The following is a 20,935-nucleotide window of genomic DNA, read 5'->3' as shown; positions in this document are numbered from 1 at the left end:
TAATGTGTTTATGGTATTTGAAATGAGATTTTTTTTGAATAAATGACTAATGGCAAATTGGATTTGTAATGTTATTTTAAAAATATCTTTAAGTTTCTTTATGTGGGATGGTGGCAGATGAAAGGGTTAATCTCAAGGTTTCAGTTAATCATTATAAAGAGCTTACATAGCTTATTAAATTTACTGAAATACTTTAATGTCTATAATCTCATTTATCATGACGCTGGTTAAGTAGATAAAGCAAGTTGGTTTTTACATACTGAGGATGAAATAAGCAAGTGTTTAAACTAAATTAATATCTAATTAATCTCAAATGTATTAATATATGCAAAAAAACTTTACATTATATAAATGTTATTATTATTACAATAATCATTATCATATCAAACCTACTAACTAATACTTTAAATCTACAACTCTTCTCATTAGACTAAGGGAAACCTTTCTATCCCTATACCTATTTTAAAGAAACAAGACTTTCTGATATAACTCCATATAAGGGTATGAATCGTGTTTTACTCATCTTCGCATCCCTAAAAGTACCAAGTCTTACATATTTTCAATATATATTTGGGGGAATTAATTGAATTAAATAAAAAGGCAGAATTTATTTTAGAAAATTACACGATGAATGTTTGATATAGTTCAGCGTAGATTGAAAATCTGTTAGAATAAATTACTATAGGGAAGTGACACAAACATATAATTCTAATACACATTCCCACAGGTAGTTTCAAGAAATGAACAATTTACAAATTGCCAATTACAGATGTGGAGAAGGAAAGGCCCAAAATTGCTAAGGAAGAAAAATGAAAATAATTGCAAACTGACAGAGATGACAAAAATAGTAAGTCAGAGTAATGGAATTCAGAGAACAATGGGGAAATCTGAATAAACTGATACGGAGAGAATAAGCATAACCAAGAGACCAATATGAGTAGAACAAAGTAAAGAAAAAGTTGATTAAAAGGAAGTAAAATTCTGAGCAACTGACAATACAATGGCTATTCAGGAGAATAAAATAAATAAAATATTATTTTAAAATATTAAAAAAAATAATATAAATAAAATAATAAAATAGCTCTACACTTAACAGTAGAAAAGTAAAGAACTATTGTCATTACAATGAATATTTTCAAGTATTATTTTGCTTTTTCACAAGGGAGATTTGGGGAAGAATGAAATGATTGTTGTAAGAGAAAAAAGGAATTAATTAAATATATTTAAAAATAAAAATAGGTATATGTGCATTATATAATTGTGTTTATTATAAGCTATATAAATTATTTTTATAAGCATTCACACACATATTCTTTCTTTTTAAGAGAGAAATTCAGTAAAATCAAAAAAAAAATTTGGACAGTTTTTTATATTGAAAGGAACCATGGTGAAAACCCAAAAATACAGAAAATTAACCTTTAACTAGGACATGATTCTACAACGCTGACTGTATTACCTTATTTATTCCAGTTAATCTCTTGTTTCATAGGACACTGATATAGAGTTAGGCCTGACAACAGTCAAAACAAAGTGGAAAATGAACAGTTTATATTGGTCATTGATGGCTTATATTTCAAAGTTGTTAACTATCTTTGTCGATTCAGGCTTATTAAATAATAAGACATTGATTTACAATATCTATATAGTTTACAAAAGTCTTTTAAGATAGAGTCCATCAGTAATATCAAAATACCATTAATTTGGATTTAGTAGTTTCAAGTTTAGAATAATTTGGAATTAATAGGTTAAAATGTGTCTGCTTTGTAAATCTTATCTATAGCACTGAACAAAATATTAATGTAAAAAAGATTGTGAGGAACTGTTTTTAAAATATCTAAATTTCATATATGTATAAATTTGCATATGCACACCTCCAATTTATCCTGTATATATGTTTTTACATATACATATATGTGTGTATGTATATATGTATATTATAGTCATTTATTTATCTTCCTCCTCCCCTTTGCCAATTAGATGGTGAGCTTCTTGTCAGAAGGGACTGTTTTTATTTTTCTTTTTATTATCCTTGGCACTCAGCATAGTGCCTGGCATATATTAGAAGCTTAATAAATGCTTATTGACTTTTGATATCTTTTACATCATTTTGCATATCAGTGTGCAAGAACATGGTCATAAAATCAGAATCCTAGTCCTAGCTCAGCCACTCAGCTATGACTTGGATAAATCATCTTTCCTTAAACTTCTGAATATCTTAAATCATTAAAGCAACTTTCCCAAGAATCTTCACCAGGTTAACACTTTGCTAACGTTGTTCAACTTACTATGTGGTCTAGAAGTAAAAATACTGCACTGAAAAAAAGAGCAATAATTTTAATTTAGTCTTTCCCTTACTTCAGGTTGCTCTTTACTTGGGTTAGCCTAAAACAATCTTACTATATTTCAATTTTTCTTTGCTCTTAACTTACTCATACTTCATTAATTCCAGAAAAACTGAATGCCAACCTTCTAAGAAAATATTCAATATAATTTCATTACCTTTCCAGATGTAAAAATTCCATAAATATGGAAATCATTTTCACACATAGAGGGAGATACATAATATAATTGTGTGGTTAAGTGAAATTAATCTGATATCAGATTAATTTTTTAAATGTGAAAATGCAAAGTCTTTTAAACCATAAATTATCCTCCAAGTGTTTGAATGTTTTAAAAATGAACAACAAAATATCCCATCCTGTTTTTCATAATTTTTTCTTTTTCTGTTAGTGATAATTTTATCAATAAATTCTATTCAACATACTTATTGCTCTTTGTTAACTCAGCTAATAAATTTAATTTATCAATTAAAATAATTTTACTGCTACTATTGTTGTTTTAAGGATATAAAAAACACAAGCAAAATGAAAACCATCCATGTCATCAGTTTTGAAATGGACTTAGCACGATTTATTCTTATTTTAACCCTGGAATTAAAAACATATTTACAATCTACTCAGAGATGAACCACATTATTTGTTACCTTTTGTGTACTAGTGCAAAGAAATTAGAGAGTAGATTCAATAAGAGTTAATGTGATGGTTGCTTGAGGAGCACTTTTGCATATCTCTGATACTCAGAGCATCATTTTTCAGTTACTTCAAGACAAAATCTATGTCAGCCACTTCTGATCACTGTTCCTAATGAATTACAGTTAAATGTTTGAGGAAGGATGGCATGATGAAAAGAGATCAATTTAAGGTTAAATATCAGTTCTGTTCCTACTATCTATGTGACATTTGGCAAATCATTAAACTTCTGAGTCTCAATTTCTTCATATGTGTAATGGGGATTTTGTTTATATTTAAAACATCCTTTATTGCTGCAATTGATCTATGAAATCATTTTTATAGATATTCTATTCAATTGTGATGATAACAAACTATCCAAGTTTTCTCATTCTGGGTAATTTTTGTCCTTGTTCTTCCATAAATCTTCTACAGGGAAGAACATTTTTTCATTGGAAAAAGAAATGGATCATTTGTATATGGAGAACCACGAATCGGAGTGATGCACTGATACTCATGGAATGTCAAATAACTTAAAGAAGGTCTCCAAGTGAACCTGTTGTATTCCCACTCTGCAGTTCTGAGGTAATTTCATTGTCCCCTTACCATATTGGTACAAGATATATGCTAATAATAATAATAATTTAGAATACTGGTAGTTAAGATTACAAAGGCATTTGCATATTTAAAAGGAGTAGAAAGAAAGATTAAAAGTAGAATTTCCTCATAAGAGAATGGGAAATAGTAAAAGGAAGAAACCTGATATGACATCCAGGTTGCAAAAATCATTATAAGAACATTTGTCAATAAAAAGGGAAGGAATACAAGTAAATGAGAAATGAAACAGATTTAGCTACATATTTCTATAGTGAGACATTTTCATCACCGCCTACAGTGGAATTATTAAATTTAGACTCTAATTATATCTATAGTTGATATGTTTTATAAAGAATTAAAGATGTCATTCAAGTAATCCACAAGGAAGGCAGGAAGAACAATTGAATTCCCTCAAATGCACATAGTAGAAATTCATACTAGAAATGATATAATTTTGAAGGAACTTGGGAATCTATTATCAAGATAGATAAACGAGGAGATTCCAAGATAATGAAATATGATAAGCATCATCATTATTTTTTAAAGGCAATCAAGATGACATATGTAGCCTACTGACCCATGTGCTGGCTTTCTCATTGTTACCAAATCTTTATCAGGATTATCTATTCATGTATTAAGGATTCCATGACAATATGATAAGAAAAGAGCTAATCTCTAATTCAGTGGCTTGTTATGAGGAAACCATTATGTAAATCTAAAATAGCTATAGAAATGTATGACCTACAATTCTGAAAACATATTTAGAAACTATAGTGCAGACATGAAAGGTTCATGTATTTAAGTAATTCAATTATATGTGTATATAGATATATGTGAGACTGACTTTTTTTGGAAGGGAGTACTTCATTTGGTTTTTGATTAAATAATTGCAAACAGATTTCTTATAGCATTTCTATACAAAAAAAGAACAACTATGTTCTTTTTGCCATTACATTTCCAAATACCCCTAACAGAATTAATAACTGTTTTTTATGCTATAGAATCTCAAACATAGGTGGAATGTTTTTTTTTTTTTTTCCTCCTACTTCTGCATCATTAAAATCTTAATTTCCTTTCAAAGTATGGCTTACATGTTATCTCTCATGAGTAACATCCTAAAGTTCCCAATTAACTAGTTCCCTTCCTCAAGAAATGACTTACTCTATTTTCTCTTAGAATGTAGGCTTCTTGAGGGTAGAAACTGTTTCATTTTATCATTTATACAAATGCCATGGTTAGTCCTAGGGATATTCAGTCATGATTGATCCCTCATGACCTCATAAACCATACTGTCCATGGGGTTTTCTTGGCAAAGAAACTGGAATGGTTTGCTATTCCCTTCTATAAGGGATTAAGAAAAACAAAATAACTTGCCCAGGATCAATTTCTGAGGTCTTTTGAATTTAGACCTTCCTGATTTCAGACCTTGCATTCTATCTACTGAGCATTCTAACTGCCTCAAGGCACAGAGTATAGACTTAATAAATGTTAGGTGAATTGAATTAAATTGGAAAAATTAGCACCACCCATGACAGTGCCTGAAGGAAAAGTAAAATATTGCCTCCTTCATAAAGAATATTGTTTTTTGTTAAAAGGTACTTAGTTACTGCATGCCTTGAGTATGTATTACAAGCATATTATGTTTAGATAATAATGAGAAAGTTCATGGCTTTTTCCCAAGAATCTGAGAAATTTTTGACATCTGAGAAAAGTGTCAATGTTTTCAAACTTCCTCACCTATAATTACCACTCTTGAAAAGAGGAAAAGTAGTATGGTCCATATATTCCCACAGTTTTTTGTAAACTCATTAATCTGCCTCATATAATCATAAATGACTTTGGCAATTGGTATTACTGGTAGTTACAATCCTCTTCTGACAGGTTAATGTAAGTTTTCCTAATAAAATAATTTATATAATTCCTTCAGGAAATATACACCTTTCCCATTTTAAAAATACAATAATTACAGTAATTCAGTTTGTTAGACCTTAACTGTCTCTGGCCATGAATATATTTTCTCTAAATTCTTTTAATGGCAGTTTTTCCTGGAAAAGTGTTTCCAATATGTAAAAAACCAAGGGTATTATCCTAATAACAAGTCTGCAAATCCTCTATCATCATGATTTGCTACAGAAGACCTGGTCTGCACCAATTAGAGTGGCATCAGAAACAGGTATATTGCTGAGACCCCCAGGTAAGAAATAAAGACTTCAGAAATGATTTATTCCACTGTGTAAACTGATCAGCATCAATTAAATGGCCTTTTAATTGACTGCCTAAGTAAGAGGCTATCAATGGAGAAAGCTACTTTGGAAATTTTCTTTGGCCAGTGGGGCCACAAGAAGACTAAAGTCTTTGAAGTCTACTGCTATAGGGCTAATTATCAACACCTCTCAATAGGCCTCTGCTTAATTGCAGTAAATTAAAAGAAGGTGTGGCTATGAGTATAGGAGGGAAAATGGGAAAGTAAATGAAAAGGCAGTAAAGGTGCAAAACCATATTTGCTGGTCTCTTTATTGAAATAAAGTGAATCTGTTAATTTATAGAATAAATAAAGGAAATCATATGCTCTGGGACCCTAATTCACATGTACATATTTAAAGAAATCTTCCTTCAAGTCAGTTTTTGGGGAGAGTTTTCGTTTTGCTTTTTTTTTTTTCCCCCTTAACAGAAAAGCTCTTTGTTTTTTTGTTTTGTTTTTGTTTTTGTTTTTTTCCCCAGAATGGAGATATGCATTTGGGTTAGGGGTCAGATTACTTACAAAACAGGGCCATCAAAATTCTATCAGGAAACTGGTAACAGCACTTTGGGGACAGGGAAGAGACCTGAAATATGTAGGGCATGCTGGTAATTTCCCTTTGATTTGGGAGCCTCATCACATTTATTTTGTCACATTTCAACAGCTTACTAGAACCACTATTAATTGGAGGACATAAATCACTGCATCACCAGTACTTGCCCTGGTTACAAGGTACTTGACTTGGAACAAAAAAATCAATACACGTCAAAGAAGGAATTACTCCAGTACCCTTAATTTAGAGTAGGATTTACATTTTAAATTCTACATAAAACTCATATTATGCATGCTGCCAACTTTTTTAAAAAAATGATTTTTGCTTCCCTCTTCCAAGACTGGTGGAAATTGTATAGGGCAAGAGAGAATAAATGTTATCGCTTGTTTTGCATCTCCACTGATATGGAGACTTGTGACATGGTCAGAATATTTTTTTTTTTACTCTCAAGGGATACAGAGGCCATCAAAATTTCATTAGCCTCACAGCAGTTCTAGCGCCTTCTGCACTTGGACTGTTGGCCTCTCTATCAATAAATAAATGAAATCTAATCCTTTTTTAGTGACTAAACTCTTCTTTGAAGCTGTAACTAGAACATCAGACAGTGTACTTGCATAATTTTACTAATGTTGGGGGAAAATCTATATTCATAGTTATTCCACATGCCAAAAAAAATAAATAAATCGAATGCTTAAATCCATAGAAGAAACTGCCTTGGAGTCAAATTCTTGTTACTGCATCATTATGGGGAGTCTTTTGTCCCATTTTCTTCTAGTATATCACACACACAAACACACACACACACCCCACTTCCAAGAAGATTTTCTAGCCTGGTGTAAGAGTGAACATAAATTAGAATATGGAGGAAGTAGAAGAGAAGGGAAAATCCAGTTGAAGAAATAAATGACTTCAGAAAAAAAGAAAACAAAAGAATAGGGCTAGAAGAGCCTATGTTAGGAGTCACAGTGAATAGTATCCGATTAAATTTTATGCTAGGAAAGTCTAACATTTTAATGTTTACAGATTGGATTCTATATGAAGAGAATAATTAAAGGGAGAAAGAATTGCTTCTGAAATGGAAAGTATTTTTGAAAGATATTTCTCAGAACAGTGAGATTTTGCATTATAAGTATCTCAATACAGAGAAAACTAGAATATGTAAGTATGGTGAATTTATTTTTTAAATGACTTCATTTAACAATAATGATCCATTGTCAAAACCATAACCTCAAGCAAATGCTCCCAGTAGAAATTCATGCTTTTCTCCTCTATTTTTGTGCATCTTGATGATTTCAAAGAAAAGCTTATTTTTTATTTCTCAAAAAAATAATTTAGACTATGCTTAATTAGTTTGAATGGAGAAGAGAACACATATATTAAGGACTTACTATGTGCCACGTGCTGTGCTAAGCACTTTATAGATATTATTGTTTCATTTGATTCCTATAACAACCTTACGAGCTAGGTATTAGTCTCAAGTAAACCCTATGACCTATACCTGTAGGAATGTATATGAAATAACTCTCTTTCATCATGTAATTGGAAAGCAATGTTCTGGGTTCAAATCTTGCTCTGCTCTTTGCTACCTATGTAGCTCTGGCTAAGAAGTTAACCTGTCTGAGCTTGATATTGTCATCCATTTAAAAACCCCAGAAGTTGAGCCAGATGATTGTTCAAATTCCTTCTAACTCACAATCCTATGATTTATTAGTATATTTGTCTCAGAAGTAGTATGGTATAAAATGAAGAGCACTGTCTAAATAGGAAATTAGGAGTTGTTCTTTAGTTGTGTCTGATTTCATTGCCACATTTGGGATTTTCTTGGCAAAGATACTGGAATGGTTATTCATTTCCTTCTCTAGATCATTTTACAGATGAGGAAACAGAAGCGAACAATAAATTAAGTGACAATAAAATAAAGTGACTTGCTCAGGATCACACTGCTACTGAGTATCTGAGGTTGGATTTGAATTCAGGAAGATGAGTCTTCCCGATTTCGATCTCAGTGCTCTATCCATCATACCAGCTAGCTCCCCTGAGAAGTTAGAGGTAATCATTTGAATGCGGACCCTCATTTGGTCCCAGGTTCTTCACCTGTAAAATGAGAAAGCTAGATTAGATGATGTCTGGGGATTAGATAATGTTTGAGGACCCTTTCTAAAGGTTTATTAAATAGATAACTCCAGTCCTAGGAAATAGCAGAAGTTGGTTTACTTAATAAAGTGATTTTGGGGAAAGAGTTACCAAAATGTCAAGAACTTTATTCATCTTTTTTTTAGGAGCTTTATAAGCTCAAATGACTAAATAGATTGATTACATGTTCAAGCTACCAAAAGTCCCTGATTTCATCTGGCTCAAAACCACATCACTGAACAAAAGGAATGATAAACCATTATTCCACAGGAACAATGATGAAAGAAAAATTCTACCCACGTACTAAAAGAGAGGTGATACAGAATGTGAGACATATTTTTAGATTATGGCCCATCTGGGAATTTGTTTGTCTTGATTACAAGTATTTGTTAAAAAGTTTTTTTTTTTCCCTTTTCTTTTCCAGGGAGACTGGGTGTAGTAGAAAATAGAAAATAAATGCCTGTTAATTGAAAAAATATTTAATTTTAAAACTAAAATAAAACAAAACACCTATAAAATTTATGATAACTCTAGAAAGTGTTTTCAGTTCTCCCTTAAATGAGAGGCACATCAGGTATGGATAATTTAAAATTACACAGTAAGCAAGAAAAAGAAAACATTGTGTTATATCAATGGAAAGCTGAAAAAATGATTATATTTAAGTTTTATTAATGGCAAAATTAATTATGTTTGATCTTGAAAAGCATTATATGATATTGGTAGTCAACATAACTTCCTCCATTTCTTTTACTTTTAAGAATAAAAAAGTATTAAAATTGTGTAGGTATAACATAAGAAAAATATAACAAAAAGTTATCATTGCCAGGACATTCTTAATTTTTTAAAATGTGGTCATATAATTTAGGAGCAAGTGATTTGAATGGAACTAGAGCAATTTTTTTTGCATGTTTGCATGCCTCCAAGGAAAGGGAAAATATGTTTATTTTATCTTATGTAGTTAGAATTAGGGTCTTTGGATTTCAGCATGAAAATCCATATGACTACATCCCTTGAATTAATCGGATAAGTGGAGTAAGAAAGAGGAAATGAAAGGGAATAAGTGTTTATATAGTGTCTACTATATGCCAGATATTAAAATAAGAACTTTTAGGAATATTATTTTGCATGATTCTCACAGCTATTCTGTGAGATAGGTTTTTAAAATTTTCTCAGTTTTACAGGTGAGAAAATGAAGCAAATACACTTAACCTAAGTGATTTTCCAGGGTTATATATCCTGGAATTATTTGAGTACAATTTTGAATTCATGTCTTCCTGACTTCAGTTCTGGTGCACTGAACTACCAAAGCGGCCTTTGGTGATCTTCTTTTTAGGGGAAAAAAACCCAAAACTACATGATCTATTTTCTCTCTCAAATTACTTTTATCAAAAGAACTATGCTTTCTTTTCTTTTCTTACAATAATAATTTTTTTACTTCAACCCAGGCAGGGGCTAACTTTTACATGGAAACATTTTAAGAAAATGTTGCAATGATGATGAAGATGATTTTGATTTAAGCTACCTAGCACATATAATAAGGCAAGAAAAGGGACAAATTTGTCTTTAAGAAGATATAGGAAACAGTACTGGTTGAAACTACAGATTCTGAAATCTAACAATAGTTATTATCTTTTTATTGTAGACCAGAGCCTATTGTAGACCAGGCCAAAAAAAAAAAAAAAAAAAAAATCAAAACTAAAAGCCATAAGTAAAAACAGTCCTTTTCCCTGTTCACATTCATACAATCCCCTTTTTATCCTTTTTTTCTCTCTGAGTTTTAATGCATCATATATACAAAGCATTAATAATTACACTGGCCCTCAAGTTCATGGTTTATATTAAATACTTAGGAGAAATGTGTCTTCTGTCATGTGGTACCTTAGAGCGCAATTCTCCATATTCTTTCCACATAAATAAATGAAGCTATGATTATTAGAAATCAAGGGCACTTAAAAATCATATTAAAATAAATTTTGATCTTTGTTACATCTTTTCCTACCAGCAACAGAATAAAGTCCTAACAATGAATAAAAACCGTTTGTCTTTACAATGTGCCAAGCTGCTATTTCGATTTCAGAAAGCCTATTAGGGGAGGGGGTAAATTTTAATTGCATAGTAATCCAGTCTCTAAAGCACATCAAAGGCCACACTCCCCTCTTTACCAAGATTTCAATTGCTCTCATCAACTGGTAAGTTTAAAGCACAATCAGATTTGTTCTTCAATCACTAGAGTCCTGTTAATAAACTATTCTATGTGCTCACTCATCCATTCTAAGATTCTGCAACTTCTTTGAGATGTCTTCAAGAAGAATTTACAAAGACATCTTTGATTGCAAGCTGGTCTGGAGGATAAACTTTATCACCCTTGCTTCTTTCCTCCACTGAGGATAACAGGTAACATGGTCTAAGATAAGTCAAAGCTAATCTTTTCCTTTTTTATTTATTTATTTTTTAAAATCTGCTTAAACTATTTTTCCAAAAAATATAACATAAACATCAGGCTCATATAATTTAGCCGAGTGATAGTAAGTATTGATTCTCCCCAAATAGATACATTTTTTTGAGTCATTTCTCCAATTTGACTTGTTTTTTTAAAAATCCCAAGTATGAACCAAATCAAAGAATCAGTGAGTGCCATCATAAAAATCAAACCAAACCAAAATAAAAGACAGAAATCTAAACTTACCATTCTCACTGTCCGACTTGTTTTCATGCTCTGTATCAGTGAGGGTGAGGGCTGAGTTGGACCGGCTTGACAAGCAGGAACTTCGGCCTGATTTGACCCCCCTGCCCCAAAGTCTCATGGCATGCTCTGGGGACATCACTCCTTCATTTTCTGTATCAGCATCTGACCCTGCACTGATAGAGTAACCTCTGTGGGGGAGCCCCATTTCCGCACAAAATGCCAGTCCTCTTCGAGTTGCTGGTTCACAAACTCCTAACTGCCTTAGGGTAAAATTCTGTCCTAATTAGGGGGAAAAAAAGATAACAAAAGGTGAGATTTTTTTTTTTTTTTTTAAAGAAAGAAAGCCTCCCTAAAAATAAACACTCTCAAGCATTCTGGTTTCTCAGCTATCATATCAGCACAAGGTACTTATTTAAGCTTTGCATATGTTCTGGACAAGTGGTTCCTTATCTGTAGTGTTCTAGTATTCTTTATACAGGGGCTTCCAAGTCTTACTGAAGTTTTAAGCTTCAGCTTTTGGAACAGCCCATATAATGGCATTTTAGAGAGCTCACGTCAGCTGCTTAAGTCTATCAGCACCCAGCTTGAGGAGGCTAAGAAAAGTGGCAAAAACTACAGAAACCAGGAAGGGCCTGTTTAACCCAAATAAATTTAATATGATTAACAGAACTTTGCTCAAACTAAATGTGAAAAGTCCAGCAAGTATCTGTCAGGATTATCTTTGGCCTGGCTAAGGTTCTGAATAACAGTATCTCTAGCATCCAGAGGTGATTGGCCTGGCAAGGGACAAGGATCAAATGCTCCTTAATGGAAACAAGACTTCAGGCAGGCTTTATTAAATCTTCTTGACTTAATTCAGAACCAAAAGTAAATAAATAAACATTTTGTCTTTCAGAACTTGAATTATTATAGTCCCTTTTGAAATACATTGTGAGGTCCCACATGTTTCCTTTAATAAATACCTGGAAACATTTATATTGATAAATGTGAAGCAATTCTTGAAAATGAAGTACTAGCTAAAAATATAGTAGGCATATTATGTACTTAAAGCCTAATGTCAAAATCGGATTTCCTGAAAAATAAATGCCAGTGAACCCCCTACAGACCTTCACTAATAAATTGAACACAATAAAATGCATGACAATGCAATAACTTCAAACAAAATTGTTTAAATTATGTGATACTTAAATATTACTACTGATATTAATGACTTTCTCCATCCTGTGTTCTTTCCTGAAAATTTCCATATATTTTATGAATATATTCGGGAAATGAGAGCGAGGACAATGTTTGTGTGTAGCTATGACAATGACCAGGATTTTTTGTTCTTTTTTTCTCTTTTTGGTCTTTTAGAGGAGTAACAGAGATTGATATCTGGGAACCACCCAGTAACTGTTAAAAATCATCATCATCATCATTATTATTACGATAATAATGACAAAACAAAAATATTTTCATTGTAAAATTTTATATTTGCACTGACCCAAATATTATGTATGACTCAAATATTCAAAACAATAGTCAAACAATTTAATATTTCTCATATTTTCCTTCTGATTTTGATAGAAATTTTACATTCCTTAATTGGCCCGAATTTGAAAGCTCACACATCTATTATATACATGCAAAATTAAGAAGGGAGCAAATGTAGTTTATAAATGCATGTACTGAAATCAATGAGCACATTGATTTTGTGGTGGTAATAAATTTAATGCATACAAATACAAATGAACGAGCAAATATTCGGTCACTTAAAAAAGATGTTAGTAGCCTCGGTTTTTTTTTTTTTTTTTAAGAGTTCTTAATTGTTTTACTGCTGTGGTCATATCAGCAACTGGAGCAAGCTTTATCTGTCAGAATTCCAAATGTATTTTGACAAAGACACTCATAAATAATGAAAAAATCAGTTGCTACAATTAGCTACAAATCAAACTGCTTATCAGAGAGACATTTTTAATAAGTAGCTGTACTAAAGATGTGGTAAATTTTAAAAAGAGAAAACTGAGAAACATTGAAGGGGAAAAGAAAAAAATGGAAAATACAGACTACTGAAGTCTTAGAAAGTAGGGAGTCTGGATGAAGTGGGCAGTGTGGTCAGTCTGTATTTTATGATATCCTAAATAAATTAACAAGCATAATATTTATTACAATGAAATCGAACAAGGTCAATATGGATTGGAGAAAGTTAATACAGAAGCTGTGGGAAGCACACCTTCATTATTATTTTCTTGCAGAATTTAAAATAGAACAAGAACCAGAATTAAAAAAAAAAACATTTTAAAAACTCCAGACCTTTACATTATGCATGCTAATTCTGTCCCCCTTTTTAAGAGGATAAGCTGATTATATATACATGGATAAAAACAAAAACAGAAAACAAAAAAATAACCAAAACCAGACACTTGGGGTCTTTCTTTTTTCTGTGCCCATTCCCTATGATAAACATCAAAATTGATGGATTTGGATTAGAAGCTAAAATCCAATGAAAACAATGCCCTCTCCAATCTCTGTAAAGTACTTGAAACATTTTCCATGTTATTGACTTTCTCACACCATTGCCATCTTGATGTAAAATCTGTGATGTGAAAGAAAACAAGCAGCAGCAAACTCTCCTCTGTTATTTGTTATCCAGGTATCTGAATGCATTTTCAATCTAGAGCTAAATCTCTAACACGTGATTGCTATTCACTTCTATTGTGCCCAAGATTTCTTAAGTTTCTATGATATGGGGAAACCCAAGAGTTACTGATGTCAACTGATTTTCATGGAAGGGCTGCTTCTCAAAAGGCTGGCCAAGCCTGAAGGAAATACACACACCCGCGTGTGCACATATGTGTATATATTCATTTATGTGTATTGGATTAAAATAAAGAATTTTAAAAAATGAAAACACAACTCCTCAGCTTTAAATGAAGAGCCCTACCACGAGTAGAATTGACCTTCATCCATTAGATGTGTGTGATGAGCTCCAAAATAGGGTCAAGTAGATGTGGTTTTTGACAGATCTAAGGGATGGAGGTGAAGAAGAGGGAAGAAGGCTCTTGCTGGAGGAGAAAGCCACAGTGGAGTGCTATAGTGGAAATCAATGAGTTTGCCATGAAGCCACACTAGAGCACTTGGGGAAGACCAGAGGTGAGAAAAGAAGTATTGGAGATTTAAAAATGACTTCAAGAGAGGTGATAAAAGTATTATTTCCTACTTTTTTCTTTTTTTTTCAGCCTTTGCCTAATTTCAAAGAATCACAACCTTTACATCAGAGGTGTCAGTCAGAAGGCTTACTACCCATATATGCAGCCCAGAACACCCTCAAGTGCAACACAAATCAAATAAATGTGTAATTGGGAATATTTAACATGAAAAATACAATAAAACACTGATAATGTTACACTTCAAAACTAAATCAATATGTGGCCTGCAGGTATCTTTTTAAATGGCTTTGTAGTCCCCATTTGTATCCGAATTTCAATCTGATAATTTATGCTAAGACTTCTTATACTTTTTCCACTTGCAATCCCTTTTTGCCTGAGAAATTTTTGTATGATTCTGAATATATAGGTATATAAAATAGGTATACAAACCAAACACCTGATAATAAACCATTATTTTGCAACCCCCACATTCAATTAAGAGACCCCATATGGGGTCACAAACCATAGTTTAAGAGGCAAGGCTTTACACTATTCTTACAAACCTATTTTTTTCTTTATATTCTTCACATTAATGGTTTTCTTTCTTTGTTGCTTTAGTGTTATTATTATTATTAAAATTTGGCTCCACAATGCCTTCTATCATTGATAGACTCACGCTCAGGAATACAATAGATTTTGTTAGCATTCCTGGCTTCCCCCTCCCCTGTTTGGATTTGTTATTTCATCAGTAAAGTGAAGTTTCAGTGTGGAAAATGCCTTCCATTAATGCAGATTAATACATTGTCCAGAATTTACAGTTTTAGAGAGTTCCTTGGGAATGAAAAATTGGTCACACCTCTGGTGATTGTCACAAATCTGAGGTCAGATTTGCACCTGAAAGTTGTTCCTCACTATAAAACCCACCCATTTCCCTTCTCCTATCCAATTCAACCACTAAGTATTATTTGGAAGGTGGGGTGAAGATGGTGTTTGTGATTACTATTTTAAAATGTAGATAAATAATCAATCATGGTTAGAATAAAAAAAAATGGAAATGGAATTAAACGTGATTAGTAATACCAGTTAGCCTCTTTTAGACTAGCTGTTTTGTTTTTACTGCTGCCATAAATCTGAAAATCTATGAAAGAAAAACTGAATAAATTACAGACTAGAAGGACTGTATGTGTGGTTTTTTTTTTAACTTCATATTAAAAATAAAATGTAGGGCAAATTTTGAAAAATTCTAGGGTGACACTAGAGCAAATGCTTTATCCCACATGGCACAGGAGACAGCTACCCCTTTAATCAGAGATAATAAAATGAGGGAACGAAGAACATGGGGCTTGTAACTTGGCCACTTTGTCCTGCAGAGTGTACAACACAGTCACTGCAGGGTGAACATTTTCAAAGAAGCTCATGCAGAGTGATACTTGCCAGTGGGCAAGGAATCTTGCTGCTTCTTGTTGAGGACTGAAAAGAAAAAGGCATGTAAGTGAGATACTCTTGCATTTACACAGGGAGACTTAAGAGCACACTGAGCTCTTGGCACCCGACCTTCCTTGCAGTGGTTTGGTTTTCCATTTGGACTTGGCATTACTATTTCCCAGGATTAAAGCCAAAAGGTTTGGAATAGGAGGATGGGTGTCGAGGAGAGATATCTGGGACAGAATTTCCAAAATAAATGTAGTTTTTAATGGGGAAAAAAAAAGAGTTTCTGTTGGATTTTGTGGTCCTGATATATCTATGTACTATTTACTACAATTTTTTATTTAAACATTTTTCTTTTGTCTATCTAAAACTCTCTGCCTAAACCAGATAAAGCATGCATGTTTTGTTTCTATGCCTCTTCATTTTATTTTAATATTTTCTTTCCAATGAGGCACCGTTTCCCTTTTTGCTTCTGATTTGAACACACTGTATACTAACATCTCTAAACATATTCCCTTTTGAAGGAATGCTGTTCTGCCACAGATTCTAGTTTTTGGAAAGCACCTTCTCTTCCAATCTTTTGCCTCTTGTATCTTATATTACTCTTTCATTTATTGATTATTTTATGCCTTTTAAAAGTGTCTGTCTTTGAGCTGTAATAATCTCCAAACTAGAATAGACAAAGAAATTAATCAGAAATTAGTTTAAATTGAATAAGAAGGGGGGAAATAAAAACTGAAGCACATTGCTTTTCTTCTGTTGCTATTCTCTGATTGTAATTGATTCATGTATATATATATACATACATGCATACACATGTATATATACACATATATGTAATCACATGCATTCATGTAGTTATGTGTGTGTATATATAAAATCTTCATTCTCCTCCTCCATAGTAATTTCTCCCATATGTAATTCCTCAATTCACAACTATTATTATTAAAGGATTCATCTTATTCCAATCACTTATTTGATCATTATGAAATCAATGTTCTCCTATGTCATTTTATAGTTTTCCTTTCTCATGCTTGTATTGAGTCTAGGCCATTACCCCATTATAAATGTTCATGGAACTTTTTTACTCTGGCTTTTTATCTATTCTATCCATTCCAGTTCAAATCTTTTAGTATAATTAAGCTGGACCTCGACTTTTGTTTTAATATCTTTTCCCATACTTCCCTCATACAAAACTACAGATTTTCTTATTCCTATTATTTTAAATGAAATTATTAGTGCTGTTGATAGGGATAAATATTTTATTTGCATAGATCTTTGCAAAATTTTATCTATTTGCGTCTGACTCCTTCTGACTCTGATCCTGGGCAAGTCACTAAATCTCTCATTATTCAAGCCAATTCTCTAAGAGCACAAATTGGATAGAAAGGTCTGTACAGTAAAATTCTATTACCAGTTTTGATTAAGTGACTTCTATATGCTAGAAACTGAGCTAAGGATTCACATTCTAATGAGGGAAAACATGCAAAACTTATATACATACAAGATAGACAGGGAGGAAATTGTAGGAATATGTTTGTAAATGTTTAACTATCACCTTTCCAAAACAACAAGCAACCCACCTTTAAGTTTAATCAGTATTATTAACACTTTCTCCTGCACTTTTAAAAATCTAGACAGTCAGCAAAATAATAGAGACTTGATTTGTAGATTTTGTATTCACTCATTATAAAAATTTAACACATTGGCTCTGGATTTGGTTTCATCTTAACACCCCAACTCATAGAAACATTTGCCTTAAGATCTTGAGATACTAAACCAAAACCTGCTTTAGGAACCATTATTACATATTTTTAAGCTAGATTTTTTTTCCCCTCTCAAACACTCTTCTGATGAACAGTATTCTACTCTACTGCAAGGATCACTTGGACTTTTATTCTGTGATATATGACGCCTCTGTTGGTAGAGAATGGCACTGGAGATTTAGGAGTATTTCCATCAAAGTAGTGAGAGACAAAGCAAATTGCTATGTTTATTTGCAATCAGAGAAAGTGAGAGTGGGATTAAAGACCCTGTAGAACCTGCCTAATCTTTAAGATAAGGTTTTGTCTAGTTTCCTGATTTGGAAGACCAAGTGGCTTTTGAATGAAAGACTTGGTAGAATGAAAGAGAAATAGGTTGTGTATTTGTTGACTTGAACAAGGAGGTTATTCTTGGGTATCTCTGGTGAATGGAGGGTATCGGCCGCTGATTGGCAGGAGGAACAAATGCTGATGTAGGCAACGGTTTGTATCTAGTAAAATCACTCTAAGACAATTGATTTTTATCAAAAGCTTTCTGAAAACTAATTTTCTTTTTATTTTTTTCTCAATAAATTATCCCCATAGAACAATTCGAAGCACGGTAACGATAATGTGCTTAGCCCATCTGTTGGCACTTGATAGTCAAAGGACAGTGGGCAGAGGTGTAAATATTTTTTTATGAGTTGACATGGAGCAGCAGCAGTTATTTAATAATCATATGGGAAACTGAACTCTGGTGACTCCCCATATGGATCCCAGATTGGCTTGGTGGCAAGGCCCCATGATTCAAGTTTAGAAGTAGGTGAGAGCTCAGTGTATTAGACCCATCAAGGCTAAGGTAGGGGGAGAGATAGGATTATTCCCACTGGGTCAGGAGGAGGGCTCTAAACCACATCTATCTATTCCTACCTTCTGGTTGAGGTAATCTACATCTCAGGTTGGTTTCCAATCCAGAAAGAACCACTTGCCTAGAGAGTTAATAATCAGTGAGGCGAGCAGGGGAGCATAGAGAGGGGGCCTGAGAGAAAAACATTAACATGAAACAATGATAAACCAGAGCTATTTAACTTATGTCTTTAAGTAGAAAAATTTAAGGTTGAGAAAACATGACCATCTAAATCCTTTAATCCAGTGGCTGACATTTATAGTGACTGAGAAGGATTAATCATTTTGATCTCCAGATGAATCACTTTGAGTAGCTCATATTTAAAAGTAATAAACTTTGGACTTAAAGTAATTAGCACAGTGAAACTGATTCATGCCTTAGGTTTTTGCCCCTCTTTATAAAAATACTCCTCAGAAGGACAAGATTTCAGAAAACTAATAAGTAATTCAGAAAATATGCTAAAACATGTCAGATCTCCCCCCTCCCTCCCTTCCTCACTCTCCTCTCTTTCTCTGTCTCTCTGTCTCTCTCTGTCTCTGTCTCTGTCTCTCTCTTTTTTTCTCACTTTCTCTCTCTCTCTCTCTCTCTCTCTCTCTCTCTCTCTCTCTCTCTCTCTCTCTCTGTCTCCATGCAGGTATGGGAAGAATGGAAAAACAAAAACTTTGCCATCTCTATGCATCAATTTATAACACTACTAAATACTATCTAGTTCAGGGTTGAAAATGTTTTTGTTTACAATTTTAAAAGCTAGTGATTGTGTTTTTTTACTATACATAGAATGTTGGTATCAAGTAATATCTTTTCTTTTATCTTTTCTTAATTACAATGACTATTACAAAAATATATTTTATTTCACTTTTTATTTTGAAATATTTATGTGTTGGAAAATTATCCAAAGAGTCATTGTATAATCCAACTGCGTATAACTCTATGCACTTGAAATATTACTCTAGTAATAACAATAACTAACATTTATGTAATGCTTTAAGGTATGCAAAGCAATTTAGATATATTAACTCACTGAATTCTCACAGTAACCCTTTGAAGAATGTGCTATTATTATATACATTTTTACTGGCGAGGAAACCAAGGCATAAGTTAAGTGATTTTGTCCATTTCAAATATCTAGGAAAGGTCAGGCAAGTTTTAAACTCAGTTCTTCTTGATCCAAAGTCCTGTATTTTAATCATTGTATCACTTAGCTGCCTAGAGGAAAGATTTCTTTATTCAGTGAGTAGTTATTGTTTAGTTTATACATAATTGAAGTTGTTTTTTTTAACTTTTTATTTTCAAAATATACTGATTGTTTTCAACATTCACCTTTTCAAAACCTTGTGTTCCAATTTTTTCTCCCTCCCTTCCCTCTACCCTCTCTTAGATGGCAAGTAACCCAATATATGTTAAACCTGTGCAATTAGAAGTTGTTTATAAAAGGAAGATTTTTATCATGGTTTGGAGGTGATGATGTGGCCAATTACTACCTTCAGATCCAAGAGGAATAGGATCTTACTCTAGAAGAATTTTAAAAAATCAACAACAACAACAACAACAACAACATGCACACATATACATACACACTTCTAACTTGCAGCTAGATTTTCCTAAGCATCCAGATTCTTAATACTATTTTTGCAGCAGTGACAATGCAATAGACTTCTGTGACTGGAATCCAGAAGTGCAAATCCTGTTTCAGATGTTTCCTACCTGTGTGATCTTAGCAAGTTAGTTAATATGTTTGCCTCAAAATAGCATCTATCTCCCAGGATTATTGCAAGGTTCAAATGAGATGATATTGGTAAAGCACTTGTATAGTGCATGATAAATCGTAGATACTACATTTAATGTCATTATTATTATTATTATTATTATCATTATTATTGCTTCTGCTGCTGGTGCTACTGCTACTACCACCATCATAAGTCCTCTTCCTCTTTCTCATTCTTGTCCTCCTATTCCATACAATTGCATCATCCTTTATAAAAAATTTAGACTCAAAAAAATTTGGCCTCTTTGGGCAAACTTCCCTTTTGCAATGCAACTCAACACTTCTTCGGCAACTTAGAATGTTTTAGAATCAACATGACATCAAAACATTAAGAGGCTAGCCCTGGACGTCAGAGTCAAAATGGAACCAGATTTTGTGGATTTCTAGGTCAGCTCTCTTTTCACACTATGCTACAACTGACTCCAAAACTGTATTTTACAATTTAAAAACTGTTTTCATGTTTATCATCTCATTTGACCATAACAAGCTCAATGAAAAGGGCAGGATCTTTATTGATTCCATTTTATAGATAAGAAAACTAAGGGTAAAGAGATTTATCCAAAATCATACATTTAATATGGGTGAAAGCTAAGCCTAGAACCCAAGTCTCCTCATTCTTAGTTTTGGACTTAAAACCAATGTGTGTTTCATGATTATTTTCTAAAGCGAATGGGAGAACTATCATGGGTGTTTTGAAAGGAGATAAAAGCAAAGAAAAAATCTGGGTTAGTATAGAGACAGAAAAAACT

General features: G+C 32.7%; 1 protein-coding gene across 2 annotated transcripts in view; it reads right to left on the bottom strand.

Annotated features, from left to right (window-relative positions):
* Positions 1 to 10,208: 10,208 nt before the first annotated feature.
* The window catches only part of LOC116420025 (teneurin-3-like), a 349,901-nt gene continuing 339,174 nt past the window's right edge, over positions 10,209 to 20,935 (bottom strand). For both annotated transcript variants that reach the window (XM_031943288.1, XM_031943286.1), the window contains exon 3: positions 10,209 to 11,495. In XM_031943288.1, coding sequence (XP_031799148.1) covers positions 11,155 to 11,495 — 341 coding nt within the window. In that variant the 3' untranslated portion in view covers positions 10,209 to 11,154. The remainder of the gene's footprint in view (positions 11,496 to 20,935) is intronic.

This window comes from Sarcophilus harrisii, chromosome 6 (genome assembly GCF_902635505.1).
Source record: "Sarcophilus harrisii chromosome 6, mSarHar1.11, whole genome shotgun sequence".
NCBI lineage: Eukaryota > Metazoa > Chordata > Mammalia > Dasyuromorphia > Dasyuridae > Sarcophilus > Sarcophilus harrisii.
This window is presented reverse-complemented; position numbering and strand designations above follow the sequence as displayed.